Raw genomic sequence first — 24,509 nt, 5'->3', positions numbered from 1 at the left:
AACCTGTGGCATTCCAGTGTTTCCTTTGTTGTCTTCCCAGCTTTTTTAAGATGCAATTTGTGATGATTTAAAAAAATTAAAATACGGTTGCATTGCTAACCTGTCTAGCACTGATAGTCAACATTTGATTGAGGCTTCTGAAGGCTAAATTTTGCTCTTTTCCTTCTGCTTTCAGCTTTAATTACTTTCTTTTAATTCAGCTGAAACATTTCTAAATTGATCCTCAATACTTGTTCCAAGGAAAGTGTTTATGTTCTGCTTAAAAAAATGTGTAATTTATAATGCTATTGTGCTCGCCTTAAATGATCACAAAGAGAAAAGTCAATCTTAATTCCCCTCCCCCTTTCCTCTAAGGAACAAGAATGGGCCATTAATAATTGATTCATTCATTCCAAGCCCCTGTGAAATAACTAATCATTCTGTAAGCAAAAGAGCAAATGGAAAATTGCGAGCAGAAGGAGGACCTTTGCTGAACAGCGCTTATTTCCAAGTAAACTTACGGTAAGCTCCTGTTTTGGGGTATGGGTAATTCTAGACATTTGTGAAGAATCTAGCACCATATTAAGTGCTGTATGGAACTACATTTTCAGTTTCACATAACTGATTGCAAAATAGTGGATTCATACCAACCAATACAAAAGTGTCCTTGTCTGTAAGCAGCCCAAAGACCAAAAAAAAAAAGTTTTCTTCCAGGCTGAGCTCAATGATACAAGAAAAGGCACAGGACAAAGTATTACAGACAGTGCTGGTTTGAAAAAGTTTTAATGCATATTGTAGGTTAGAAAGAATTGCAAAATAAGAAAAGCTCCATGCTCTTGAATAATCTAGCTCTGGTCTTTAGAAGCACTTCCTATGCACAATTGAAGGGCCAGCTTCATCGTATTCTGGTTTGCTGATCCACATCTGCTGGAAAGTGGAGAGGGAAGCCAAGATGGAGCCTCCGATCCAGACGGAATATTTGCGCTCAGGAGGGGCTATGATCTGTCAAAATATTTGCAAATCACCATTAGCACATGGAATAGGATCATACACGTTAAGTGCAATCCTAAGAAGTTACTCCAGTCTAAGCCCACTGAAATCAATGGGCAAAGAAGGATGGTTGGTACCTTTTTTGACTGCCCCTTGTTCTTTTGTCTTGAACAGAAAGTTAATTTGCTGGATTTGGTAATATTATCTCCCTGCCTTGAAAAAGCTTTTTCCCCTGAATATTAAGCTATTGTTAAAGGCACATAAGTGGGTCAGGCCATTTATTTTTATTAGTAGGAACAAAAAAGTACCTGTGTTCCTTTCAGAACATATTTGTCAGTGTACTTTGGCTACTTCCACACTGGCTGGTTAATCTGGAATGCACATCATTTGTTCATTCTGTCTTTATGTCCAGACATTGTTGTCTAAGCATTGCTTTCTAGAGTTTTCTATGTGTGTCCCCTCCCCTGCTAATCAATCTTTCTTTTACTTCACATGCAATTGAAGCCCCAACATGTCCAGTGTAGGCTAACGAAGTACTGCTGAAAATTCCTAGGACTGTAATCCCTTGAATTGTTCCATGAACTTGCCTGAAAAAACCTTCTACTTCTTAATAATTTGTTTCTTTTGCACTACAGCTTTCCTGAGTTGGTCAGTTCCTGTTTATGTTGAGGGTATGGAGTTTAATTACCCTTTGCAACCAAAGCAATTGCTCTTCCCTTTTTTCACGATTGCAAAAAAAAAGAGAGGGGATTAAGGAGCATTTGCTCTGGATATAAAGAGCAATTAAAGCATGAAAACACATATGCACATACCCTGCAGGGAACAGAAGGAGATCCATTCAGAAATGCCTGTTAATGGGAGACATGTACTTAGAGCAAGAGCATTTTTTAACTAATGGAAGGGACAGCAGCAATGAAAAATGAGACTGTTTGCTGAACTGAGCTTTCTTCTGAGCAAACATATAGTAAGAATGGGTATTGCTAGGTTTTTATGAGGAATATAGCACTTCGTTAAGTTCTGTGCAGAACCACCATTTTATTTTTGCTTTCAATTCATTGCAGAAAGGAATGTCTCAGCATTGTTAGTGAGTCTTTATTTGTATAATTTGAGAGCCAAGCTACAAGAGACGAGTTACACAAGGAGAAGCGCATGAAGGGAGTCGCAGTGATAGCCGGGAAGCTGAGTTTTAAAAGAGATCAGAAGGCTTTGTTAATTTCCCTTCTCTACAGAGCCAGGGAGATCCCTGCTCAGAGGGCTTGTTAATTTCCTCTTTGCCTCCTGAAGGCACTGTCAGTTTCACCTCCCCTTCTAAGAGGCAAAGAGGAAACAAACAACCCTTCTGAGCAGCCATCTCCCTGGCTCTGTAGAGAGGGGAAATTGACAAAGCCTTTCCATCGCTTTTAAAACTCAGCTTCCCGGCTATCACTGCGACTCCCTTCATGTGCTTCTCCTTGTGTAATTCATCTCTTGTAGCTTAGCTCTGAGATGCTGCATCTAGAATATATTAGGTGCATAGCTGTGTTGGTCTGCAGTAGAACAGCATGCTTGGAGTCCAGTGACACCTTAGAGACTGACAAGGTTTTGAGAGCAAAAGGTTTTGAGAGTCAGACTTCTCTTCTTCAGACACAAGTAGGAACCCAGCCAAAGGTGAGGGTGGGTGGTATAACAAGGGAGGGCGTCAGGATGAAAACATTTAGAATTTAGAATGTTCTCAGATGCAGAATGCCAGGATCCAGCAGAGACAAGAAGATTTTTCTGTTCTTGACAATGAGAACGTTGCAGGAAAGACCAGTTAAACCCCAAATAAAACAGGCTACACATACCTTTATCTTCATTGTGCTGGGAGCTAAGGCTGTTATCTCCTTTTGCATTCTGTCTGCAATACCAGGATACATTGTGGTGCCTCCTGAAAGCACATTGTTGGCATAGAGGTCTTTGCGGATGTCGATGTCACACTTCATAATGGAATTGTAGGTTGTCTCATGAATGCCAGCAGATTCCATGCCTGTGGGGAATTATCTCAGTTCAGTAATCTATCATTCCTAATTCAAGTGGGAATTCAGGAACACTTTCTTAGGGTTTCACCCACATCAGTATACTTTCCTTAATTGTATCAATAGTTTGCTCTTTGTGGTAGTTTAATCTTCTGTTTTGGAAAGTATCTTTAAAGCAGCTTTCTGCTCTCTTCTCTTAGCACTAGTACTAAACTAACACTGGGGAAAGGGAAGAGCGGAAACCAAAACAGCTGCCACTTACCTCCATAATTTGTTATTTAACTAGGGTCAAATGATTAGCCTAATTTAAAATCTCCCTTGATCATTCATTTCAATCTTATGGCAGTATTATATTATATAAATTAGAACAGGGAAGAGTTTATTCTCTTCCCATTCATAATTTGCTCCATCAGGTAAAGGTAGTCCCCTGTGCAAGCACCGAGTAATTACTGACCCATGGGGGACATCACATCACGTTTTCTTGGCAGACTTTTGTTACGGGGTGGTTTGCCATTACCTTCCCCAGTCATCTACACTTTACTCCCATGAAACTGGTTATTCCATCATCCGGACTGAAATATCCACAATTGGAGATTGGAAAACTGGATATTTCAAACTGGATATTGAAATATTGAAATATCCAATTTGCTCCATCACCCAGATTGAAATATCCACTATAGACCAAAACTGATAATGTACTGACTTTTTAAAAGTCCCAAGAAGAGGAAAGACTCTTTTTTGTGCATAAATTATGGCCCTTTGTCCCTAATTCTGAAGTAGTTGTGACTATCTTCTGTCCAGGGATGGAGGCTCACCAATAAAGGATGGCTGGAAGAGGGTTTCTGGGCAACGGAATCGCTCATTGCCAATGGTGATGACTTGCCCATCGGGAAGTTCATAGCTCTTTTCTAGGGAGGATGAGGAAGCAGCTGTGGCCATCTCATTCTCAAAGTCCAGAGCAACGTAGCACAGTTTCTCCTTGATGTCACGCACAATTTCTCGTTCAGCTGCATAAAACAGAAGCAAGTTATACCAGAAGAAACTTTACTATGGATGAGGTGGTCACCTCTGGTGGGAGATCTATGGGGGGGGGGTCTTAAGTACAGCAGAAAGGAAAGGAGGCAGAGTGGCCTGGAACTTCTTATATGGAAGCCCTTGAATAGGAAGGATATGGGTTTTCCCAACTCTGTAGTCTCATTTTACTACCACATTTTTCCTGTTAGTTATGCTCAAACTTTACAATAGCCTCTAGGGTTCTCAAACCAGCATTTGAATTATGGATCTGATGATAAAGCTCAGAGAAGGAGAGAGAGTCAATTGACTTGAATCAGAAGGACTTAATATACATACAACTTGACCAAGAATCTAGTCCTCTTGACAGCGATCCTTAATCATATCTCACATATGGAATTGCCCTCTCAGCTTTCTTACATCCCCTTGTTGCTTCCTTTGACAGAGCATTAAAAACTGTGATTCTGTTAGAATTCCATTATTGTGGATTTTCAATATACTCCCCAAACTACAGTTCCCACAGTCCCTTGCAGGGGAACCATGACAGTTAAAGCTCTTTAAAATTGATTAATTTTTGTAGTGAAGAGATACCATAAGTTAACAAAGTAAAAACTAAATGTAATCTAAATGTTAACCCATGTATACTCCTCAAATCTGTATCTTGAGACTCAGGACAGTTAATAAGAAGTCAACATATGCAGGGGGCTTTCCAGTGCATGTACTGAAGAAAAAAAATGTTCCCATTCACAGTTTTCATGTATATGCACTACATGTATATTGGAAAATTAATGCTGGAACAGGACTAAATAAATCACTGAATCTAGTCCAAGTGAGCCAATTCCTCCTCACCAGTGGTGACAAAAGAGTAGCCCCTCTCTGTAAGGATCTTCATGAGGTAATCCGTAAGGTCACGGCCAGCCAGGTCAAGGCGCATGATTGCATGAGGCAAGGCATAGCCTTCATAAATGGGCACATTGTGAGTGACGCCATCACCAGAGTCCAGAACAATACCTATAGACAAGAGCAGATAATGAATCAGATAATGAATCGTGGGCTTCTATTTTCCTCTCTTTTGTGCTAACAAAAATTATTGTGCGAACATAATGAGTTGTGAAACCTCCATATCACTTAATCATAAAATGTTTATTTTGTTAGAAGTAAACAACACTGTCTACACTAAAGCTGCCACCCCTCAGACAACAGTGTGAGTATAATAAAAGTGTGTCTTATCAAAATCTGCTGCCACCCATACACATACATTCTCTACGGTAGCCCCCACCTTGTGGAATGGCCTGACTGAAAAGGTCAGCAGAGCGCCCACTCTTGGCCTTCCACAAACTATGCAAAACTGAATTATTCTGGAGGGCCTTTCCACTCAGGTAATAAGGCTGTGCTGGAAGAAATGGCTCTGTCTCTTTCGTAAAGCCGTTGTATTGACTTATATTGTGTATTTGTAAAGGAACAGCGACTGCAGACTTTACTGGATACTGTTTGTTGATGTAGCTATGCTCCTACTAGATAGTTTCCACATTGTTTAAAATGTCATGTCAAATTACTTATGTTTTGTTTCAGCAATGTTTCATCTCTGTATCAGGAATTATGCTTGTTTTCAAATTTTTGCAAACTATTCCTTATTGTATTATTTATTGAATATTTCAGCCGTTAATTGTATTGACTTATATTGTGTACTCTGCTTTGAGTCTCACTGATAAAGGCAGGCTATAAATAACATATAACTTAATTTTTTTAAAAAATCAGAAGGGTTCCTAATTGCTGGTTCACACATGTATGCACATTGCTTTGTCCCTGACTCATGATTACACTTGATACCTGACTGCTGAACTAGTTCTAGCTAATATGGAAAAATTAATATGAAGGCTTTAATTTGTTCAGATTCTTTCACATATATAAGTGGGTCAAAGGCATCAAGTGATATACATGCATTTTTAACAGGACAGCTCATAGAAGCTATACCCTGTGCACCCACAGGATGTGTTGTACCAGGTGAAGGATTGCACTGCTTCCTCTGTTCTAGTTTAAATGCTTAAAGAAAGGCAGCAGCCATACCAAACAAATCCCATCCTGAAGGTGGTCTGAATGGCTCCTCCAGGGCAGATGCCAGTTGGCAACAGACTGGGCTGTCTTCATGAACCCAAAACAAAAACATGGTCCTGCTCAGAACTGAGCTGCAGTCTGATATCAGCAGCAGTCTTTCCCAGTCCGTAATGAGAAATATGACTCTGTGTTCTCTGGATGCTTATGGCGAGGAACGTACCTGTCAGATTCTTCAGTTTCCCTATTCTTCATGCTTATATTGCTTCATATTTCCTTCATTGTCTGACTTCACCTCTAGACTTCTGGGGATTGGGATTCAGTGAGGATGTGGAGAATTCTCTAACAGAATTCTTAGGGATTTAGAAGCTATCCCAAAAATAAGGAGAGAAGGCTGGGTGGAACTGGAGAGCCACCGGTCTGCTCACCTTTTCTTTCCTTTTGTTCTTAGAGTGAGGAGGAGCACAGAGAATTAGCTACTAAGGGAGAACAAAGGTAAGCCAGGAGCTCCTGTTTACAATCCCATCCAGCTTTTTCAGGCTGTCTCCAGTGAAATTTCAGAAGTCTCAATAGCTAAAGCTTGGTTTACTTGTGGTGATTGTGACATGATGTAGCATCTGTCTTTTTTGTTGGCCAAGGCTATCAGCAGAAGAGGGGCCAATGTATATAAAAGAACTGGAGTGGTGGGGTGGGGTGTGTTGAGTTGGGGAACACTGTGATCCAAACTAGGCCTGTAGCTGTTCTGTGATCCAAACTAGGCCTCCTGTAGCTGTTCTGTGATCCAAACTAGGCCTCCTGTAGCTGTTCTTTAAATTTAAAGGAAACATTGGGAGAGATCCAATCACAGATCTCCCATAAAATGTGCAATTTGACTTTTAAGGATCTTTTGCACTGGGAAAAGAGAACAACTACACAATCAGTGGAATTCTGCAGTATAAATACAGTATTTACTCAAATGCAAGACCATGTTTTTTCCCTATGTATGCCATAAGTTACAGTTATATCCAGCAATCGTTTTTCTTGTGTGTATAACATTTTTAAGGGGGTTATCTTACATTCAGGGTTGTATTCCTTTTGGTATGCTCTGAGATTCAACACAACTTTTAGAAGCAGCATAAATTGTCTCCCAGGTAGGGCAGCAGTTTGCATATAAATAGACATGGTGCAAGGGTTAATTTATTTCCAAACTTGAACAGAACTCGTGCTTCTGAACACCACAGAAGTGAAGCCCAGTACTCACCAGTGGTACGGCCAGATGCATAAAGGGACAACACTGCTTGGATTGCAACATACATTGCAGGAACATTAAAAGTTTCAAACATAATCTAGAGAGGAGGGAAAGAAGAATCAAGACAGAGCCAGGATTAGATGAAGGCATGGGGCTCTTGTAGGTACACTTATTTAATGGGCTGGCCTAAGATGTGTTGGTGACTAAGGGCAGAACTGTATGTTAGGCTATGGTTGTTTAATTCAAGTATTCCAGTACAGTCATGTAATTCCAGTATTCTTTTTCACAGAATGCAGCTGCAGGGGGCTTTGATTTTAGTGGGAGACTGTTGTGGAGTGTGGGTGTAATTTTTTTTCTTTCCCTTTGAAATGGTACCTTCCAGCACAGTCCACCAGGGAACCCTGGGAGTAATCCTGTATTAGCCTCACTGGAATGAATTGGAGCTGCACAAAGGTGCTCTCCATAGTTCTGACTCCTGACGCTACGTATCTTGCTCAAGAGAACTTCCTGTTGGATTGTTTGCCAGAACTCAGATTCTTACATCATTAACAGTAGAATCTTGAGTAGAGTGACACCCTTCTTAAAGTCCATTTAAGTCAACGGGTTTAGGGTTGCACTCCAATTCCACTAATAGCCCCCATCTCCCATCCTTGTCCGAAAGTGGCCACCTCAGTGTGCCTCATGCTTAGGACTGTCTTGACCTGTACACATGTGCACACTTCCTCCTATGCAAAAGCCACACCTGAAGAAAGCTCCAGGACACAGTGCATGGCCAGTCTTCTCATTACGAGCAGGTAATGCTCTTGCTATGTTCTGAGCTGTGGAGTCAGGGGATTAAGCATCATATACAGCTGCCTGGTGTGCCCTGCAATATTGCAGAGGATCGGGGGGGGGGACCACTTGGATAGTTTCTTCACTAGTGTGCTTGTGTAGCTGCCAGAAGCTGCCTCAGCATCACCTTGTGTGGGGTCGATTGCAGAAGATGGACAAGAATTTCCCTTCAGGCACTGCTGGTTTTACCTGAGTCATCTTTTCTCGGTTTGCCTTGGGGTTCAGAGGTGCCTCTGTAAGAAGAGTGGGATGTTCCTCAGGAGCTACTCGCAGTTCATTGTAGAAAGAATGATGCCAGATCTGAACAAAATGGAAAAGCAACAGCTCATAGCTGATAGTCAAAAAGTGAAGCTTTGGAGCAAGAGCCTCAATCCACACTTTAATAACCTAACCTTGTGCTTATATATCACTCTTTAGGACAGATTATGCTACACTCAGACAAGTCAGTGCCATTATTATCCCCACAACATACATCCTGTGAGGTGGGTGGGGCTGAGAGAGCTCCAAGAGGCTGTGACTGACCCAAGGTCACCCAGCTGGCTACAAGCAGATGAGTGAGGAATCAAACCCGGCTCTCTAGATTAGAGTCTTGCTGCTCTTAACCACCACATCAAACTGGCTCTAATATTATACCTGCCTTTGGGTTTTATATGCAATGTGCAGCTGATAGCAACTTAGAGAAGCAACTGAGGTGCCACATCTAGTTCGTGGATATTTTAATTTCAGTGTTACCTGACATGTGCTTTCCGATAAGATAAAGAACTACCATTGGGTTGTCTTTGGAAAGGATCTTTAGAGAAATCAGTCCCTCAAGTCACTTCTCTAGGACCTGATAATGCCTCAGCACATGAACTCCATCACCGGAAAGTATTTGCAGGTGAGTGATCAAACACAGTTTAGCCCTTGGACCAGCAATGTGACCCTTAAGAACACAGCATTTGTGCACCGCTAGCTTAACTAGTACAATTAGATCTGCTTTCCCACTGATTCCAGAGATGCAAAGAATACTGAGTTTATATTAACAGTATGGAAATAGAAACAAGTTGAAAGGTATTTGTTTAATGTTAGTTTTATATCATGCCTTTCTATAACACTCTGGGCAGCTAACAAGGGTTAAAAATTCTAAATAACAAACTGAAATTAATACAATTTCAAACAATATAGACAAAAACACATCAAAGTAAAAGCAATTAAAACAAATTGATTTAGCAGCAGCAAGAGGGTAATAAAATTAGCAAAAGCAAGTAAACCAACAGTCAAAACACCCAAAATAAGCAGTATCCTCTTTAAATATGCCACTAGTGTGGCATTTATTACTCCACCTTACATCGCTCCAGAAGCCCTCCAACATGCCAGAAAGCCTAAAGGAAGTTGGCAAGATAGGCATCTTGGGAAGAAAGTTCTAAAATCCTACGGGAAGCAGCTGTGGTTTAGTGGTAGAGCATTTGCTTTGTATACCGAAGGTCCCAGGTTCAATCCCTGGCCCTTCTAGTTAAAGGGTTCCGGTAACAAGTGATATGAAAGACCTCTAGCTGAGATGCTGGAGAGTTGCTGTCAGTCAGAGTAGACCTTGACAGTCTAACTCAATATGGCAGCTTCATATATAGATATACATATTATCTTCAATAAAAACTGGAAGTAAAAATGAAGAGGAGAGTTCCTCACCACACCTTTTCCATGTCGTCCCAGTTGGTGATGATGCCATGCTCAATGGGGTATTTGAGAGTAAGGATTCCTCTCTTGCTTTGGGCCTCGTCCCCCACATAGCTGTCTTTTTGGCCCATACCCACCATCACACCCTAAGGAACCAAAAAGAGAAATTAATGAACTTCCTAGCCAAAGACATTCAAAGGGAGGAAAGCACTTGCCTTCAGAGTCTAACACATGGCACAACCATTTCTATACATTGCGCTCCATTCATCAGCACCAGATCATGACCTATTCTATTGAAATTAGAGCCCCCTCCCCTCACCGGTAACCAAGTAGGTGTGGCCTGGCGTTCCCCCAGAATTACAACTGATCTCCAGATAGAGATCAGTTCCTCTGAAAGAAATGGCAACTTTGGAGGGTTGACTCTACTCCTCTTTGTAGAAGACAGATGCTTTAGACTTTGCCAGCACCAGTCCACCTTTCCTCTGCAACCACCTTTGTACTGTTCACACCTGACTCAAGGATCACTACAAGTAGCTGTCCATTTCCCATCACCCAGCTGAACTGAAAACCTGCTGCCATCTGCCAGTATTGCAGTCAAGGATAGACTGTCCCTTTAACTTACTGGGAAAGTTCCTGTTAAACTGCTACCTTGGAGGGCCCACTGGTGGTGAGGAAAAAGCTGAGCTGTGTGTTCCTTGCAGTGTTGGTGGCAATGCAGCCTTGCAGGTGAGACTACATCACTGCCATGACCCAGGTGTGAGACAAGCATCCCCTATGGCACCACAAGCACTGCAAGGGCCATGGCATAGCTTGCTCTGGGGCTCTTTTCACATCCCAATCCACCCCTGATCCCAGCCAGTCAAAGAAAATATTACAGCTCAGAGGATATTGGAACAGGTGAACAGAATGCTGCTTGTCCATCAAATGTCATGTCCTTTCCTACAGCCTCTGTGGTCTCAATAGCAAGGAAGAGCTACAGACAATCCTGGCCTAATACTAAGTCATTTGATTATGCTTCCATTCTTCCCCCATTCACCTGGCCGGAGCCCTTGCTGTCAAACAACAGCCAGTGACCAAGAGTGCAATCCTATGCAGAGTTACTTCAGTTTAAGCCCTCAATGGGCTTAGACTGGAGTAACTCCGCATAGGATTGCACTCAACACATTCTCTCTTATTCCAACACATAATTTTCCATGTCATATGATATATAGTTTCTGCCCCTTTTTCCAGGCAGTAGAATGATTGGGGAAGCCCCATCAAAACAGGTTTATCAAATCAAGTCTGCAAAACCTTGCCGGGGGGGGGGGTAATTCATTGCTTTCCTCAAAGGTAGCCTGCATTTTGCACCATGCATCATTATTAGAAACACCCAAAGAAGATTTAACACACAAACCTGGTGACGTGGACGACCCACAATGGATGGGAAAACTGCACGAGGGGCATCATCACCAGCGAAGCCAGCTTTGCACAGCCCGGAGCCGTTGTCACAAACAAGGGCAGTTGTCTCCTCTTCACACATGGCTGAAATAAGAGGCGGTGGGGCACAGGGGGACCTGGAGGAGAGAAAACCGAATCAGATTTTATGATGCAGCAATGCACAGCGGTCATTTGCAAGCATGGGACTGAAAGAAGCCAGTTGCAACAAGAAGAAGTCCAACATTTAGCAAGCACCCAGTTAGAAATGAAGTTATAGTGACATCGTTGGTTAGAAGGGTCTAATTGAGTACAACTCATCCCAACAGGGTATCCTAGAAGTCATCACAGCACTAAAGACACGCTGGCTTAACATCATTCCCTCTCCATAGAGAGCCCTGGGAAGCAGAGGGAGCCATGACAGTCAAATGGGAGGGGCTGTGGCTCAGTGATATAGCATCTGCATGCCTTGTCAAAAGTCCCAGGTTCAATCCTTGGCATCTCCATTAAAGGGATCAGGTATTAGGTGATGGGAAAGAACTCCGCCTGAGACCCCGGAGAGCTGCTGCTAGTCTGAGTAGATGATACTGACCTTTAATGGAGAATGATCTTATTCAGTATAAGGCAGTTTCATGTGTGTACACTTTTGTACTGTGGTTATGCCCATATATAACTAGTGTTCTTTATCTTCCAACATCCTTGTGACTCTCATCTATTTTCTACTTGCAAACCAAAAGTCTAGAGTGGAACGCTTGCATGCAGATGCAGGAAAACACATTAATAATGTTTATGGAAGCATGAGGGCCTCAGCAAAGACAGCCATGCTTGATCTCTCTCTCCATTTGCATTTTTATTTTGCCTTCTCTCAAAGACGTTCAGGGCAGTGTAGTGTTCCTTTTCTCAATGTTATCTTCACAACACCCTTGTGAGGTAGGTTAGACTTAAGAGTGAGTGACTGGCCCAACATCATGTACCAAGCTTCACAGCTGACTGAGGATTTTAACCTGGGAAGTATTGGTACCTAACTATTATACTGAGCTAAAGAGAGTTGAGCTCTAGTTGATCTTGGACCTGGACTGGTAGATTTGATACCAAAACAGCATGACATCACTTACTTCCCTTTATGAAAAAGTTTGACAAATACTGTAACAGAGTAAGCCTAAAGCACTCACTACCACAAGAGGTGGTTGGTATGGTCACCAACTTATATGACTGTCCAAAGGGGCTGAGCAAATTCACAAAGAAGGAGATGTCCATCTACAGTTATTAGACATAACAATACCTAAATGGCTCCTCCAAGTGCAGAGGCAGTCTCTCCCTGAATGCCAAATATTACAGACCAACAACAGGGAATATCCCTTGGTTTCCTCATGCCCTGCTTGGGCATCTTGAAGGAATATCTGGCTGTCCATTGATGGAAAAGGGAGACTGGGTCAAATGGACCTTTGTCTGTTCCAAGAAAGAAAATTCTCCCCCCTTGAGACCAGCAGCATCAACATCTTATTTTGTACGTTTCATCCCTAGCCCCGGTAGTAACATGACTTCACCATTTTCCTTGGTATACCAATGCCCTAGAACTGTGTATGTTATGTTTCACTGAATTACCAACCAACCTCAGAACGTGGCCCAAATCAATATGAACAAAGTCAGATTAAAGTTTAGTGACCTCAATGTCAGTTTAGCACCAAGCCATTTTTTAAATATCCTAATTTAAAGATTGATCAGATTCGAACCCTTCAGTAAAATAAATTTCAAAGAGGCAGTCACACCAAGCTTGAACACTTGCAAGCAAAAGAACCGAAATCTAATTTCTATTGGCTTTAAAGTAAGGCTGGATCAGGGTTCAACAAGGCTCTACCCTGGCATCTTTTTCAAGTACCAAAGCTTATCCTTCGAACGTATGAAATGGGAAAGTGCAGAGAACACTTCCTCTAATTAAGGATTAGATAAAAGAAGTCCAGATCAGAGAATGACATTTTCTCATAAATAGGATTGGCCATTCTTTGTTGAAGAATCAAACACTACTTTAATGGACTGGCAAAGGCATGGAAGGTTAGGGTGAATTCTGATTTTTGAGATTACTCACAAATATCTTTTAAATCTTGAACTAAATTTGTTTTAGGAAAAAAATATTTTTAACAAAATACTACCAAAGTATTGTTATCTGCCCTCTGGCAATGTCCTAGAGCTCTCTTTGAGTTCTTTTGCAACAGATCTTTCCACTCATCCTGAAAGCAACAAGCATGAATCACAGCGAGTGTAGCATACCACTCCAGTCTGGGTGAGAGTAAACAGAAACATGAGGTACCTCACAAGCTTTTCCCAAAAATGGAAATAATCTTCCCAGCCCCTGGCTTCCATAAAAAGGCCACTCCCCACATTTTTCTTTCAGATCTGGATACAACATATGCAATATCAGGGAAGATTAAACTATTTGTTCTTGAGAATAACAGTTAGTGGTTTCAGTTGGCATTGAAAAGAATACAAAAGTTTTAAGGGAATAGAGAATTTAGGAAGAGGGAAATAAACTAAACAACCAGTAACATGAGAACAGCTCATTTCAAATGCTTTGATATCCACAGACTTTGGGGAGGGGGGGGGGGTTCTTCCCCTGACAGATGTTCAATCTACCAAATTCCACATTTTAGCTGTCCTTGAGTCTGAATTAGTTTCCTTTGCAGAACTATACATTGGGCAGTAAACTCTTCAAGGTGCCTTCTTTATATCTGTCTGCAAACACAGAAAACCCTAAAGCAGGTACACAGACACCCATGTAAATCCCACATCACAATAGCCCTGGAATGGAATACCTTACTTCCCTGGCAGCTAGCCCTTACATGTGATACACACATGCACACACATACACCAGAAAGAAACTTTCCAAAGGAATTGCAGAGCTTAGGGCTCTGCATCCCAAATACTTCCTCTGGATATTCTCCAGAGAAACAAATCTAAAAGAAATACAAAGAGTCAGCAGTCCTTTCCCATCTGTTTCTATAATCCAGTTTCCAAAAAGACACATGCAGAGAAGGTGCAGTCCTCTGGTTACTTAGCAGCAATATGTTTTTAAACCTTGCCAAAGCTGTCATATTCTCATGCATTCCCTGAACGAGACACTATCCTTTTGATACTTCAGAATGCTCAAGCTAGCAAAATCTATCTGTAGTTACTCACCAAGTTTACTAGAGAGCTCCTTCCCTCTGGGACTCTGTCCTGACGATGCTTTTGGTATAAATACCAGTGAGACTATAAAACTCCAGAGGCGGATCTTCTCTAAGCCAAGACCCTAAAAAGGATAACGGATAGTATGTTAGCCATATAAGGTGTTTTATTTCATTACATTGACCGGTCTGATGGTTGAACAGAGCCTGGTGAATTATTATTGTAAGAAAAATGTATGCAGGAAAAGTTGGAAGGCAACGCCTTGCTTGTGAATCTGCTCCTTTTATGCTACACTTCAATAAACACAGAAGGGGAAAGTCCATATAAGTTACGTTGGGAGAGGAAGTAGCAGCACCTCCAGTCACGGAGGTGAGAAAGTTACCAAGAATGGCCCGAGTCAGCTGAGATGTTCTAGTGCCCCCCAGCCAGAAAATCTATATGGCATCCCTCCTGTGCTAAACAATATGGGGCTTAAGTCACCAGGAAGATCTCTTGCACATGGGCATAGCATTTTCCCTTTAATCTGGGAAAATAACGACGATTAAAAGGTAAAACACTCCACTCCTGCACATTGCTTCCCTATAACATGTAGGTCCATTCACATGTCTTTATGGTTGCCACAATGACCAGATGTGCACATGAAGTTCTGTACTCAGAACAATTCCCAGGTTTGTGCAGTCCGATTTGGACTGGGAGCCTGGTACCTAGGGAAAGTGGGCTTCAGCCTCTCTTCCTCACACCATTTTTCTGACCTGAAACCTTGGGGTTTCTGACCACAGGGAAGTTGCTATTTCCTCTTTGGGGAAATTTAACATATTGATGGCTATATTGTAAATTTGCCCACCGAGGCAGGGCTTAAGCTATAGTGCTCTGCAGTTCTGATGCAGATTGGGCCTGCTCATGCCTATGCATTAAATTCCAAGCATGGAACTTCCAAAATACATCTGACAAAAACACATTTGATGGTCCTGAGGCGCTTGTAATGTATGAATTAGCCCATCTTGCGTCAGAATATTCATGGGCTTATTGAAAGAGAGCTTGCATATCGCAAAAGATGAGCTCTAAGGTGTGCTCTTTCACAGCAACATTGAGGTTCTCTAGGCTGGCCAAGACCCTGTGTGACTTGTGTGTCCTAAAACACTTCGCAGAATCCTCTGTAATATGACAGGGAACTCAGCAGACTTGCTGATGTGAAATTAGTTCCATGGAATGAGTCTCAAGAAGTGAAAAAATCTGACAGCTTTTGGTAGGGTGTTTCTTGATCCTCCAGATGTTCAGAGCCTCTCAGGTTGGTCTCTACGTGTTTTCCTCAGATATGGAAGCTAGGGGGCTGGTTGTCACACTCATCTTCCTTCTCAACTGCCATTTAGAGATGGGGAAACAACAGGTTGAGAGACCTTCCTTATCTGCTTCTTTCCTTCTCTCAGAAGGAATGACAATTCTCCATGTAATTCTCATTGACTCAGCAAGTGCATCCACAGTAGCAATGGTGTATCCACGTGGCAATTTTCTGTACACTTTCCTCACACACACTTTCCTTCCCTCAGCCTTCCACAGCTGCCATTTCTACTTGCCTTAGCAGCACCAGAGGGCATTTTTTAAAATAAGTGATTGATAGATCATTATTGTGCACAATGTTATAACAATCTATTACCATGATATGTTAGAGATTCCCTTTAATCTCTGCAATGAAAAGGGTTCCAGACTTGCCTTTTTGTAATTTTTTTTTTTAAACCCGCTGATGGGACAGAGAGCAATTGCAACTGCAGGGGGCTGAGACAAGGAAAATTGTATCAGTATAGGTGGGACCTTCAAAAATGCACACCTTCCCATCCAAAGGCACCCTAAATGAAATCTTTCCTGAAAGAGTTATGAAACCAGGTTTAGGAAAGATCACAGCAAAGCCGAGGAAAACCTAGAAAGAGGACCATTGGGGAATGCTCACTGTGTGAATGCTGCAAAAAACAACAACCCTGCTCTAGTTTGGATGCAAAAGCACTGCAAAACCTGTACATGGACACAACCATGGACGGACAAGTCACATATACTCTGAGATCTCATCTACTTTTACAGGACCTCTGCGGTAGTGTTGCCCTTGCTCTGGCAACCTACTTCTGTTGCTGTTCATGATCAGAGCTGTCCAGCAGCCCGACACTTATTTATAGGGGACAGGGGAGGCTGGACTCATTGGATCTTTATAGGTAAGAACCAGCGACAAACAGAGCTCAGTTAGGAAGTCACCATTTCCATCAAGATATTACCTAGAAATGATAGGTTTGATACTGTCTGAAAGTTATTCAAGTCTGTTTTGTTCAAAGCCTTAACCGCTACCTTTTTAAAGATCAGCAGAACAAACTGTCCATTGGAGAGGTGTTGGTAATATTAATAATTGATACATATGGTCAGGGCTTTTTTTCTGGGAAAAGAGGTGGTGGAACTCAGTGGGTTGCCAGCACAGGGGGCAACTCTTGGTGGGAGGTTGTGCCCCTGGTACTACATGTGCGCACGCAAAGTGCATGCATGCTCCCAGGGCCAATGACATCACTTTGGGTCAGCTGGAATAAGGGGGGAGTTTTTAAAGTTTAAATCACCCTTGGCGAAAATAGTCACGTGGCTGGTGGCCCCGCCCTCTGATCTCCAGACCGCTGGAGCGGCACGGAGGGCAATTTAAACTCCCCTCTGTCTGGAGATCAGGGGGTGGGGCCACTAGCCACGTGACCACTTTCAAGAGGCTCCGGAACTCCGTTCCACCACGTTCCAGCTGAAAAAAAGCCCTGCACACGGTCCACTTTTGACAAATTTTATTAGCCAAGATGTTCATTGATCCAGTTGATAAATGGTATAATAAATTATCATTCTAACGTTGTACCAACTAAAAGATATCAATAGAAACTTAACGGCAGTCCCTAGAACATTGACTCTGTAATCATTCAGTCCAAATTGGATCAGTTGTGGGGAATGTGATCCACAAAATGCTTAGCAAATTGATCACAACAAGCTGCTGAGACATCTCTTATTTTTTCTCTGGGGTCTAGAGGTAACAGCACTCTTACAACTTAAAGCAATATTGTTGAATGTAACTGTGCAGATGAATAATGGCAGATGTAGGATTTCTTTCCCACTATCACCACCACAGGATAGGTCCTAAAGTGAGCTATAGCTTGTTTTTGGTCAGATGTGGCGTTTCTGCACTTCATTTCCCTATTATTTTCTAAGAATGTAGATGTATGTAGATGTAATCTAGCATGTTGGAGAGTTTAGGAGTGTAGGAGCAATTGTGTCTATTTTATATGCAGTCTCCTGATTTCAGTGACCCACGAATTCGTTGTCACAACTGCCAGTTATACCAGCATGGAAATACTCCAAGGCAGTAAGTAAAATACTTGGATTCTTCTTTCTTCAAGGGCAAGCCGTCCTAATTTGCACTCTCCCTCCAGCGCTGTGAGGTTTATTGCCCCAACATTGCCTGGACACTTCAGCACCACTGTGATTTGGGTCATTGCGTCACCTCTATCTACTCAAGAGTAAACAAGGAACTTTCATAGTTGTTGTCTTCTCAACTAATGTCATAGGGGAGAATTAACTGAAATGCTGAGGGCCCTGTGGTTTCTTCTCCCCAAGCATCCAGAATCCAGCATCCACAGGCTGAGTTGCTGTGATGTCATATCCTTCTCCCCCATTCCTTCATGGTCACTTCCTTTCATCAAAATTCAAATTTTTAACTTAAATGTCCTGCTTCTTATTACTCAACCTCCCCCCCTCCAACTCTAAAAATTGTCTTCAGATTTTTCATTGTGTTAAGGAGAAAAATCCATTCTGAAGACTCATAAGAGGAACCCAGCCAACTGCAGTCCCATCCTTTTCTCAACTGCCAGCTGCCTTCTAGCATCCTTACAGGCAACTATCGAGTCTCTATGGTATACTATAGAAGTGGAAGTCCTAGAACACCCACTCTCCTTGACTCTATGTTCTTCCATGAGAACTGATCTTGGTCACCTAAATTTGTAATTCTGGGAGAACTCGAAGCTTCATTGGAAGGCTGGCAACCCCACATAATCAACTGGGACAAATCCATTGTCATAGCCACAGAATCAAGGTCCAGCATTCCATTATTTTATCCTACAGCCTGAGCACTACTAGAAAACTTTCTTTTCTGAATTCAGCGGCATTTGGGCTGAATTTTTAGAGTTTTATGAAACTGGCTACAGTACTTATTTGTAATTGCTTGGATAAGTTTCACCTTCGTTCCCCTCTCCCTTTTTTCCCGTTGTGAGAATTATTGGTTTTATTTTTCTGTTTCATCTTTTCCCTATCCTCCCCTCTTTTACAATGTTCTATTTGTCTCTACCTATTGCTGGGGGAAAAGGGTAGGTTTACTTGGAGGAAGGGCTGTGTCTGACAGTAATTATATTGTATACTTAAAAAATAACAATAACCTTTAAAAAAGAGATAGGGTCCAAGCAGAAACACACGGAGGGTGCTATCAAACATCCAAGTGTTTCATGGTGCTGATTAGAATCACAGTTTTCAGTCACTAAAATCATGGCAATGGCAGGTTCGTTGTAGGATTGTTGCCTTATTGTTTGCATAGAAATTTTGCTGAGATGAGGGATTAAGCAGCTGTCATTTCGTAGAAAAAGGGCGGGAGGAACTCATTAGCATAACTCATTAGCATATCCCACACCCCTTGACATCACCGGAAGTGTGTCATTAGCATATGCCACCCTGACATCACCTATACTGGCTATTTTGGACACATTCAGGGCTGAAATTGGGCCCAAAATGGCAAAAAGGGGCTGAAAATGGCTGAAAAGGGGCCCCAAATGGTCAGGATTGGGCTGCTACTGAGTGGGAGAGTGATCCACACGTCAGAGGCATGATCCGGGCCGTTTCAGCCCCAATCTAGGCTGAAATGGGCCCAAAATGGCCGAGAGGCGGGGCCACCTGACATGTGACCTCTTTGGGTAACTGCCGGAACTGTGTTCCGGCGCATTCCCCCTCAAAATGAGCCCTGGGAGTAAGGATACAGTAAGGTGTTTCCTTCTTGTCCAGTTAGAGCGTTGGGTACATTTGGCCCACAAAATGGTTTATCACTGAAATTTAATTTAATTTAATTTAATTTATTATATTTATATTCCGCCCTCCCTGCTTTCGCAGGCTCAGGGCGGATAACAAATACAAACATGTTTAAAAACATTTAAAAACATTAAATAATACATATAAAAACATTTAAAAACATTAAATATAACAATTCATGCTGCCCAGTGGTTCATACATGCCTCTGTGTTTGCATAGGGGTGATGGTTTAACCCCCCCTTCACGGGGGGGGCACTGCCCGGCGTTAGCCATATGCCTGGCGGAATAGCTCTGTCTTACAGGCCCGGCGAAATGCAAGCAAATCTTGCCGGGCCCTTGTCTCGCAAGACAGAGCATTCCACCAGGTCGGGGCCAGGACTGAAAAGGCCCTGGCCCTGGTCGACGCCAGGCGGGCCTCCCTAGGGCCAGGGACACTTAAAAGATGTTTTCCGCCAGAGCGGAGAGTCCTCCGGGGCTCATATGGTGAGAGACGGTCCCTCAGATACGTCGGTCCCAGTCCGCGTAGGGCTGTGTAGGTTAACACCAAAACCTTGAACCTGATTCGGTACTCCATTGGCAGCCAATGCAGCTGGCGTAGCACCGGTGTAATATGCTCCCACACCGGTGCTCCAGCAATGACCCGCGCTGCTGCATTCTGTACCAGCTGTAACCGCCGGATCAGGCCCATGGGAAGCCCAGCGTAGAGCGCGTTACAGTAATCCAACCTAGAGGTGACCATTGCTTGGACCACTGTAGTCATGTCACGGGGAGACAAATAAGGGGCAAGCTGCCTGGCCTGCCGAAGATAATAAAAGGAAGACCTGGAAACTGCAGTGATCTGGTCCTCCATCTTCAAGGAGGAATCCAGAATCACCCCCAGGCTCCTAACCCTCGGGGCCAGTGTAAGTGCTGCCCCATCAAGTGTAGGAAGCTGGGGTCCCAAAGCCATCTCCCCACGACCCACATACAGGACTTCCGTCTTCGTGGGATTCAATTTCAGCCGACTTTGTCTCAACCAACCAGCCACAGCCTCAAAAGCACGCTCCAGGGCATCAGGGGCCGATCCAGGCTGCCCGTCCAACAACAGATAAAGCTGGGTGTCATCCGCGTATTGGTGACACCCAAGCCCGAAACTCCGCACCAGCTGGGCGAGGGGGCGCATATAGATATTAAATAATAATGGAGAGAGTATTGCTCCCTGTGGCACACCACAAACCAGTGGCCTACGAGATGACACCCTCTCCCCGAGCGCCACCCTCTGTCCCCGATCGTGGAGAAAGGAGACCAGCCACTGCAGTGCTGTCCCCTGAATCCCCACATCGGCAAGGCGGTGGGTCAGAAGCTCATGATCGACCGTATCAAACGCTGCTGACAGATCCAGCAAAATCAGCAGTGCTGATCCGCCCTGATCCAGATGTCTGCGGAGATCGTCTGTGAGGGCAACCAACAATGTCTCGACCCCATGTCCCGGGCGGAAACCAGACTGGAAGGGGTCTAGGGCTGAGGTCTCCTTCAGGAAATTCTGCAGTTGCTTCTCTGCCGCCCGCTCAATCACCTTCCCCAAAAACGGAAGGTTGGAAACTGGTCGGTAATTGAGCAGGTCAGCAGGATCTAATGATGATTTCTTCAGAAGAGGCCGTACCACAGCTTCCTTCAGCGCCTTGGGAAAAACCCCAGAGCTCTTCAGGAAACTTTGAGAATTATAGCTTTATGAGAGATACCAAGGATCTCTAACACAAAACTCAATACTCTCACTAAACTACAATTCCCAAGATTATTTGTGGAAAGCCATGACAGCTGGGCTTTTTAAAAAAGAGAGTGAACAAGCACTGGGGACTGAGGGTGACTTGACCAAAGTCACCCAAGTTCCTTTGAATCCAGGATCAGCAAGGCCCACAACCAACAAATACCACTCCATCATAACACTTTGTTTGAATCCCCCAGGAAACTTTTAAGACAGGGGTTGAGATTCTTTTTTGTTTGTATGTTCCACTTCTTTGGGTTGGAGGGTGTTTTTCTCAAGGGGCTCTCAAATCATGGAGCTGTTAATGTTCAGACCTATTTCTTCAAAGTCAAATATTGATGTTCCAGAACCATGAGTATAAATCTTCTCTCTAACTTGGTTATTAGCTGCAGTGGTTTCGGTCTGCTAGCCAGAAGTTAGAGCCAATTCACCCTTGCATTGACATCATCACTTGAGAATGCACTATTTGGTGTTTCTATGGACTCTCAGCCGATTATATCAACTGCCTCCACTTAAAAACACCATGTACATACTGGTATTGGGAATACAAAGGTTCTGTTTCTGTTTAATTTTTGATGCAGCTACCTGTTTGATATTGCAAGGTTTTGCTAGTGAAACTTTAGGCCCCTGTGGTAGTTACTCAGGCCTGGCTCCAGGTTAGAAAATCCACATGATGTCCCATTCACTTCCCAGTTAGCATTGAGACAAGCACTTGGGTAGTTCTCCCATGCAAGCCTCAATGGAATGTTTGCTGAAATGAGCTACTGTTCTTCTTGTACAGTCTGTTTCAATGGAACTTGTGTAAGAAGAATTGTACAGTGGATTGTGTCACAGGAGAGGTCAAATATTTTCTTCCAATCTGCCCTGCCTTATAATGCCTTAACCTGCAGCCTCAGGTGGCCACCTCACTTTGCTTCGTAGTTGAGCCACCCTTTACTATGCCATTGCGTACTCCACGGCAGCTGTGATTACAAGAGACCTTAGACCACTGACAAAGAGCAGATGCCTAAAAAGATCCAACCAGATGCTGAGAAACTCCCAGCTGCCTTTTTATGGGAAATAAATTACACAGCAGCAAAATACTCTGCAGAGTGAGCAGCAAGGAAAGAGAGGCTGAAGCAGCAGCTAACTGATCCGCAGCGGCAGAGGACAATTACCTGCCTGTTGTGACTCAAGAGCTGGGTTTTAATTTAATTGTCCAGCTCTCCTTACTCTTGCATAGAGAACTGGCATGGTGCTTACAAATAAACAGCAAAATTAACAATATGCAGGCATACACAGAGGGCCAAGCGCTGACCAAAATCTGCTTCCCTTCTTGCTTTTTCTCCATCCTGTCTGGCACTGATTTAATAACAAAAAGGATGTTCTTTGGGTTAAACACAGCATAGAAAAAAAAATCCCATGTTATCAACAATCCAAAATGAACCCCAGTAGTTGCAGTGTGAAATAGACAGCTGTGTGCTGCATGTTGCTTTAGGCTCAAATGAGCCATAAGTGTTTATTTTTTTAACATGCCCTTCCAATAGGGCAAATAAGACCCCTGCGGCCATTTCAAGTCAGGAAAATAAGGGGGGATTCTCTCCACTATGCCGCACTCCCACTCTGAATCAGAACCCAGCAGCACTTGGGGAATTACTTTCCCACAGCTGTACCCTGACTGTGGCGAATGAGCATCAGGCCAGGGGAACCCCCTCCTCCAGTCTCATTATAACACATCACAACTAGCTGAAGCATTAGTGTTCATGCATAGGTCTTTAATGCGGACAGGCATGAGAGACAAGACATATGCATGCATCCACCCACCCATTGTAGCTTCTAGACCCCTAAAACAGTTTTCATTACTACATTGAATATACATCCCAGTTACAAAAATATGCTACTGCACACACTTTTTAAAGAGGTACACCCCAAGTCTCTTGCAAAATAAAACAGGAACAGTGATTTTTCCATAGATCCGCTATCCCATCTAAATAGGGAGAAGTTAGCCATGTGCAACATATTCCAAATGCTAACACGAAGATAATCTGTCTGCTCCGCTTTGTAAATTAGGTCTTCTTGGACTCTGCCCCGTCAATCTGTTCCATTCCGCACACACTAGACTAAATGTAAAGAAGTATGAAAGGATTCTCATCTCTCCACAGAGCTGGAAGTCCCTGCAGTCAGTCTGACAATAGTCTCCCTGAGCAGTGAAGCCTTTTCCCTTGGCTAGAGCTATAGAACAATCAATCATTAATGGTTGCTGCGACAACCACAGACCAGTTTTCCTGAAGCCAGATTGTATTTTGAACAGTATCCAAGGATGAGGTCATGAGGGGAGAGAGTTGCCTTATATGACAATGGAGGTAGAAGGAAGGCACTTTTAACAGAAGGTGGCAGCTGTGTATTAAGTGTAGGATAGCTGAAATATACTTTTCACTTGGGGGAAAAAACTGGGTTCCCATAGTCAGATACACCATCTCAAACATTATAAATTGAGCACTAGCCTCCATATACACCCCATGTTTGCATGATAGCACTACTTCCATCAAGGCTCTACTAACCCATATGTGACATAGCACCTATAGCTGGTGCAGAACCATCCGAAGGTGGTATCAGACCTCATGGAATTATGAATGGGAAAGGCTTCATGCACACCCCGTTTCCAATGGGGACCTGCATCTTTACAGCCAATCAGTCATACAGACAACAACTGGGGAGGGGGAATCCCTTCTTCCCTGTTACTGATGTTGAAACAAGTGTGACAAGAGGCCCCCAGGGGCCTGCTGCATTCACGGTTAAGCAGAATACTGGATTCTCAGTCTAGCTCCTATCCCAGAACTTAACCACAATTTTTGTAGCCAGTAGAAGAAAATGGGATAGTGGACTGCAGTTCCCTGCTTTTGTTCTAATGACCAAAGAGTGCCGTACAGTCCTGTTCTCAGTTTATCATCTTCCTGGGTGAAGCGAGCCAGCTGGTAAAGGGAGCTAGGAATCCAGGATGACTATCTTGCCTATGTCAACAGATCTGCAGATCTAGGATTTGGAGTCACCCAGGAAGGAATGGGACACATTGTCCTGAGCAAGAGGGAATTCTTAACAGAAATTCAAATCCTACCATTCAACTCTCCTATTTGGTTTACAAATCCAGCCTTTCCATTCAAAGCACCAAATCCCGGCAAAAAAAACCTTACTGTGTCCCCAGGCTGCTGCTGGACAGCCTAATAAGGAAGCAACTGACCCAGGCAGCCAATCCAACTCCCCACCCTATTGCTATCCCTTCCTGTGATGGAATGTAATTCAGCCCACTGACACACAGCAGGCCAAGATGGGAGGATCCTTTGAGGAATCTTAGGCATCTCCCACTACAGGAGCATTCTGGGGGTGGGCTCGTGGCTCT

The 24,509-nt window shown here is 43.3% G+C and overlaps 1 protein-coding gene across 1 annotated transcript; it reads right to left on the bottom strand.

Annotated features, from left to right (window-relative positions):
* Window positions 1-746: 746 nt before the first annotated feature.
* Window positions 747-14,403, bottom strand: ACTG2 (actin gamma 2, smooth muscle). Its single transcript, XM_054998492.1, has 9 exons — window positions 14,326-14,403; window positions 11,132-11,291; window positions 9,756-9,884; window positions 8,275-8,385; window positions 7,267-7,351; window positions 4,824-4,985; window positions 3,779-3,970; window positions 2,793-2,974; window positions 747-981 (listed from the first exon to the last, which is right to left on the bottom strand). Exons 2-9 carry the CDS (start codon window positions 11,255-11,257, stop codon window positions 838-840), a joined length of 1,131 nt encoding a protein of 376 aa, XP_054854467.1. The 5' UTR covers window positions 11,258-11,291; window positions 14,326-14,403; the 3' UTR covers window positions 747-837.
* Between the last annotated feature and the right edge of the window lie 10,106 nt (window positions 14,404-24,509).

The sequence above is a fragment of the Eublepharis macularius genome, chromosome 14, assembly GCF_028583425.1.
Source record: "Eublepharis macularius isolate TG4126 chromosome 14, MPM_Emac_v1.0, whole genome shotgun sequence".
NCBI lineage: Eukaryota > Metazoa > Chordata > Lepidosauria > Squamata > Eublepharidae > Eublepharis > Eublepharis macularius.
Note: the sequence above shows the minus strand (reverse complement) of the source record. Positions and strands in the feature narration are given on the sequence as shown.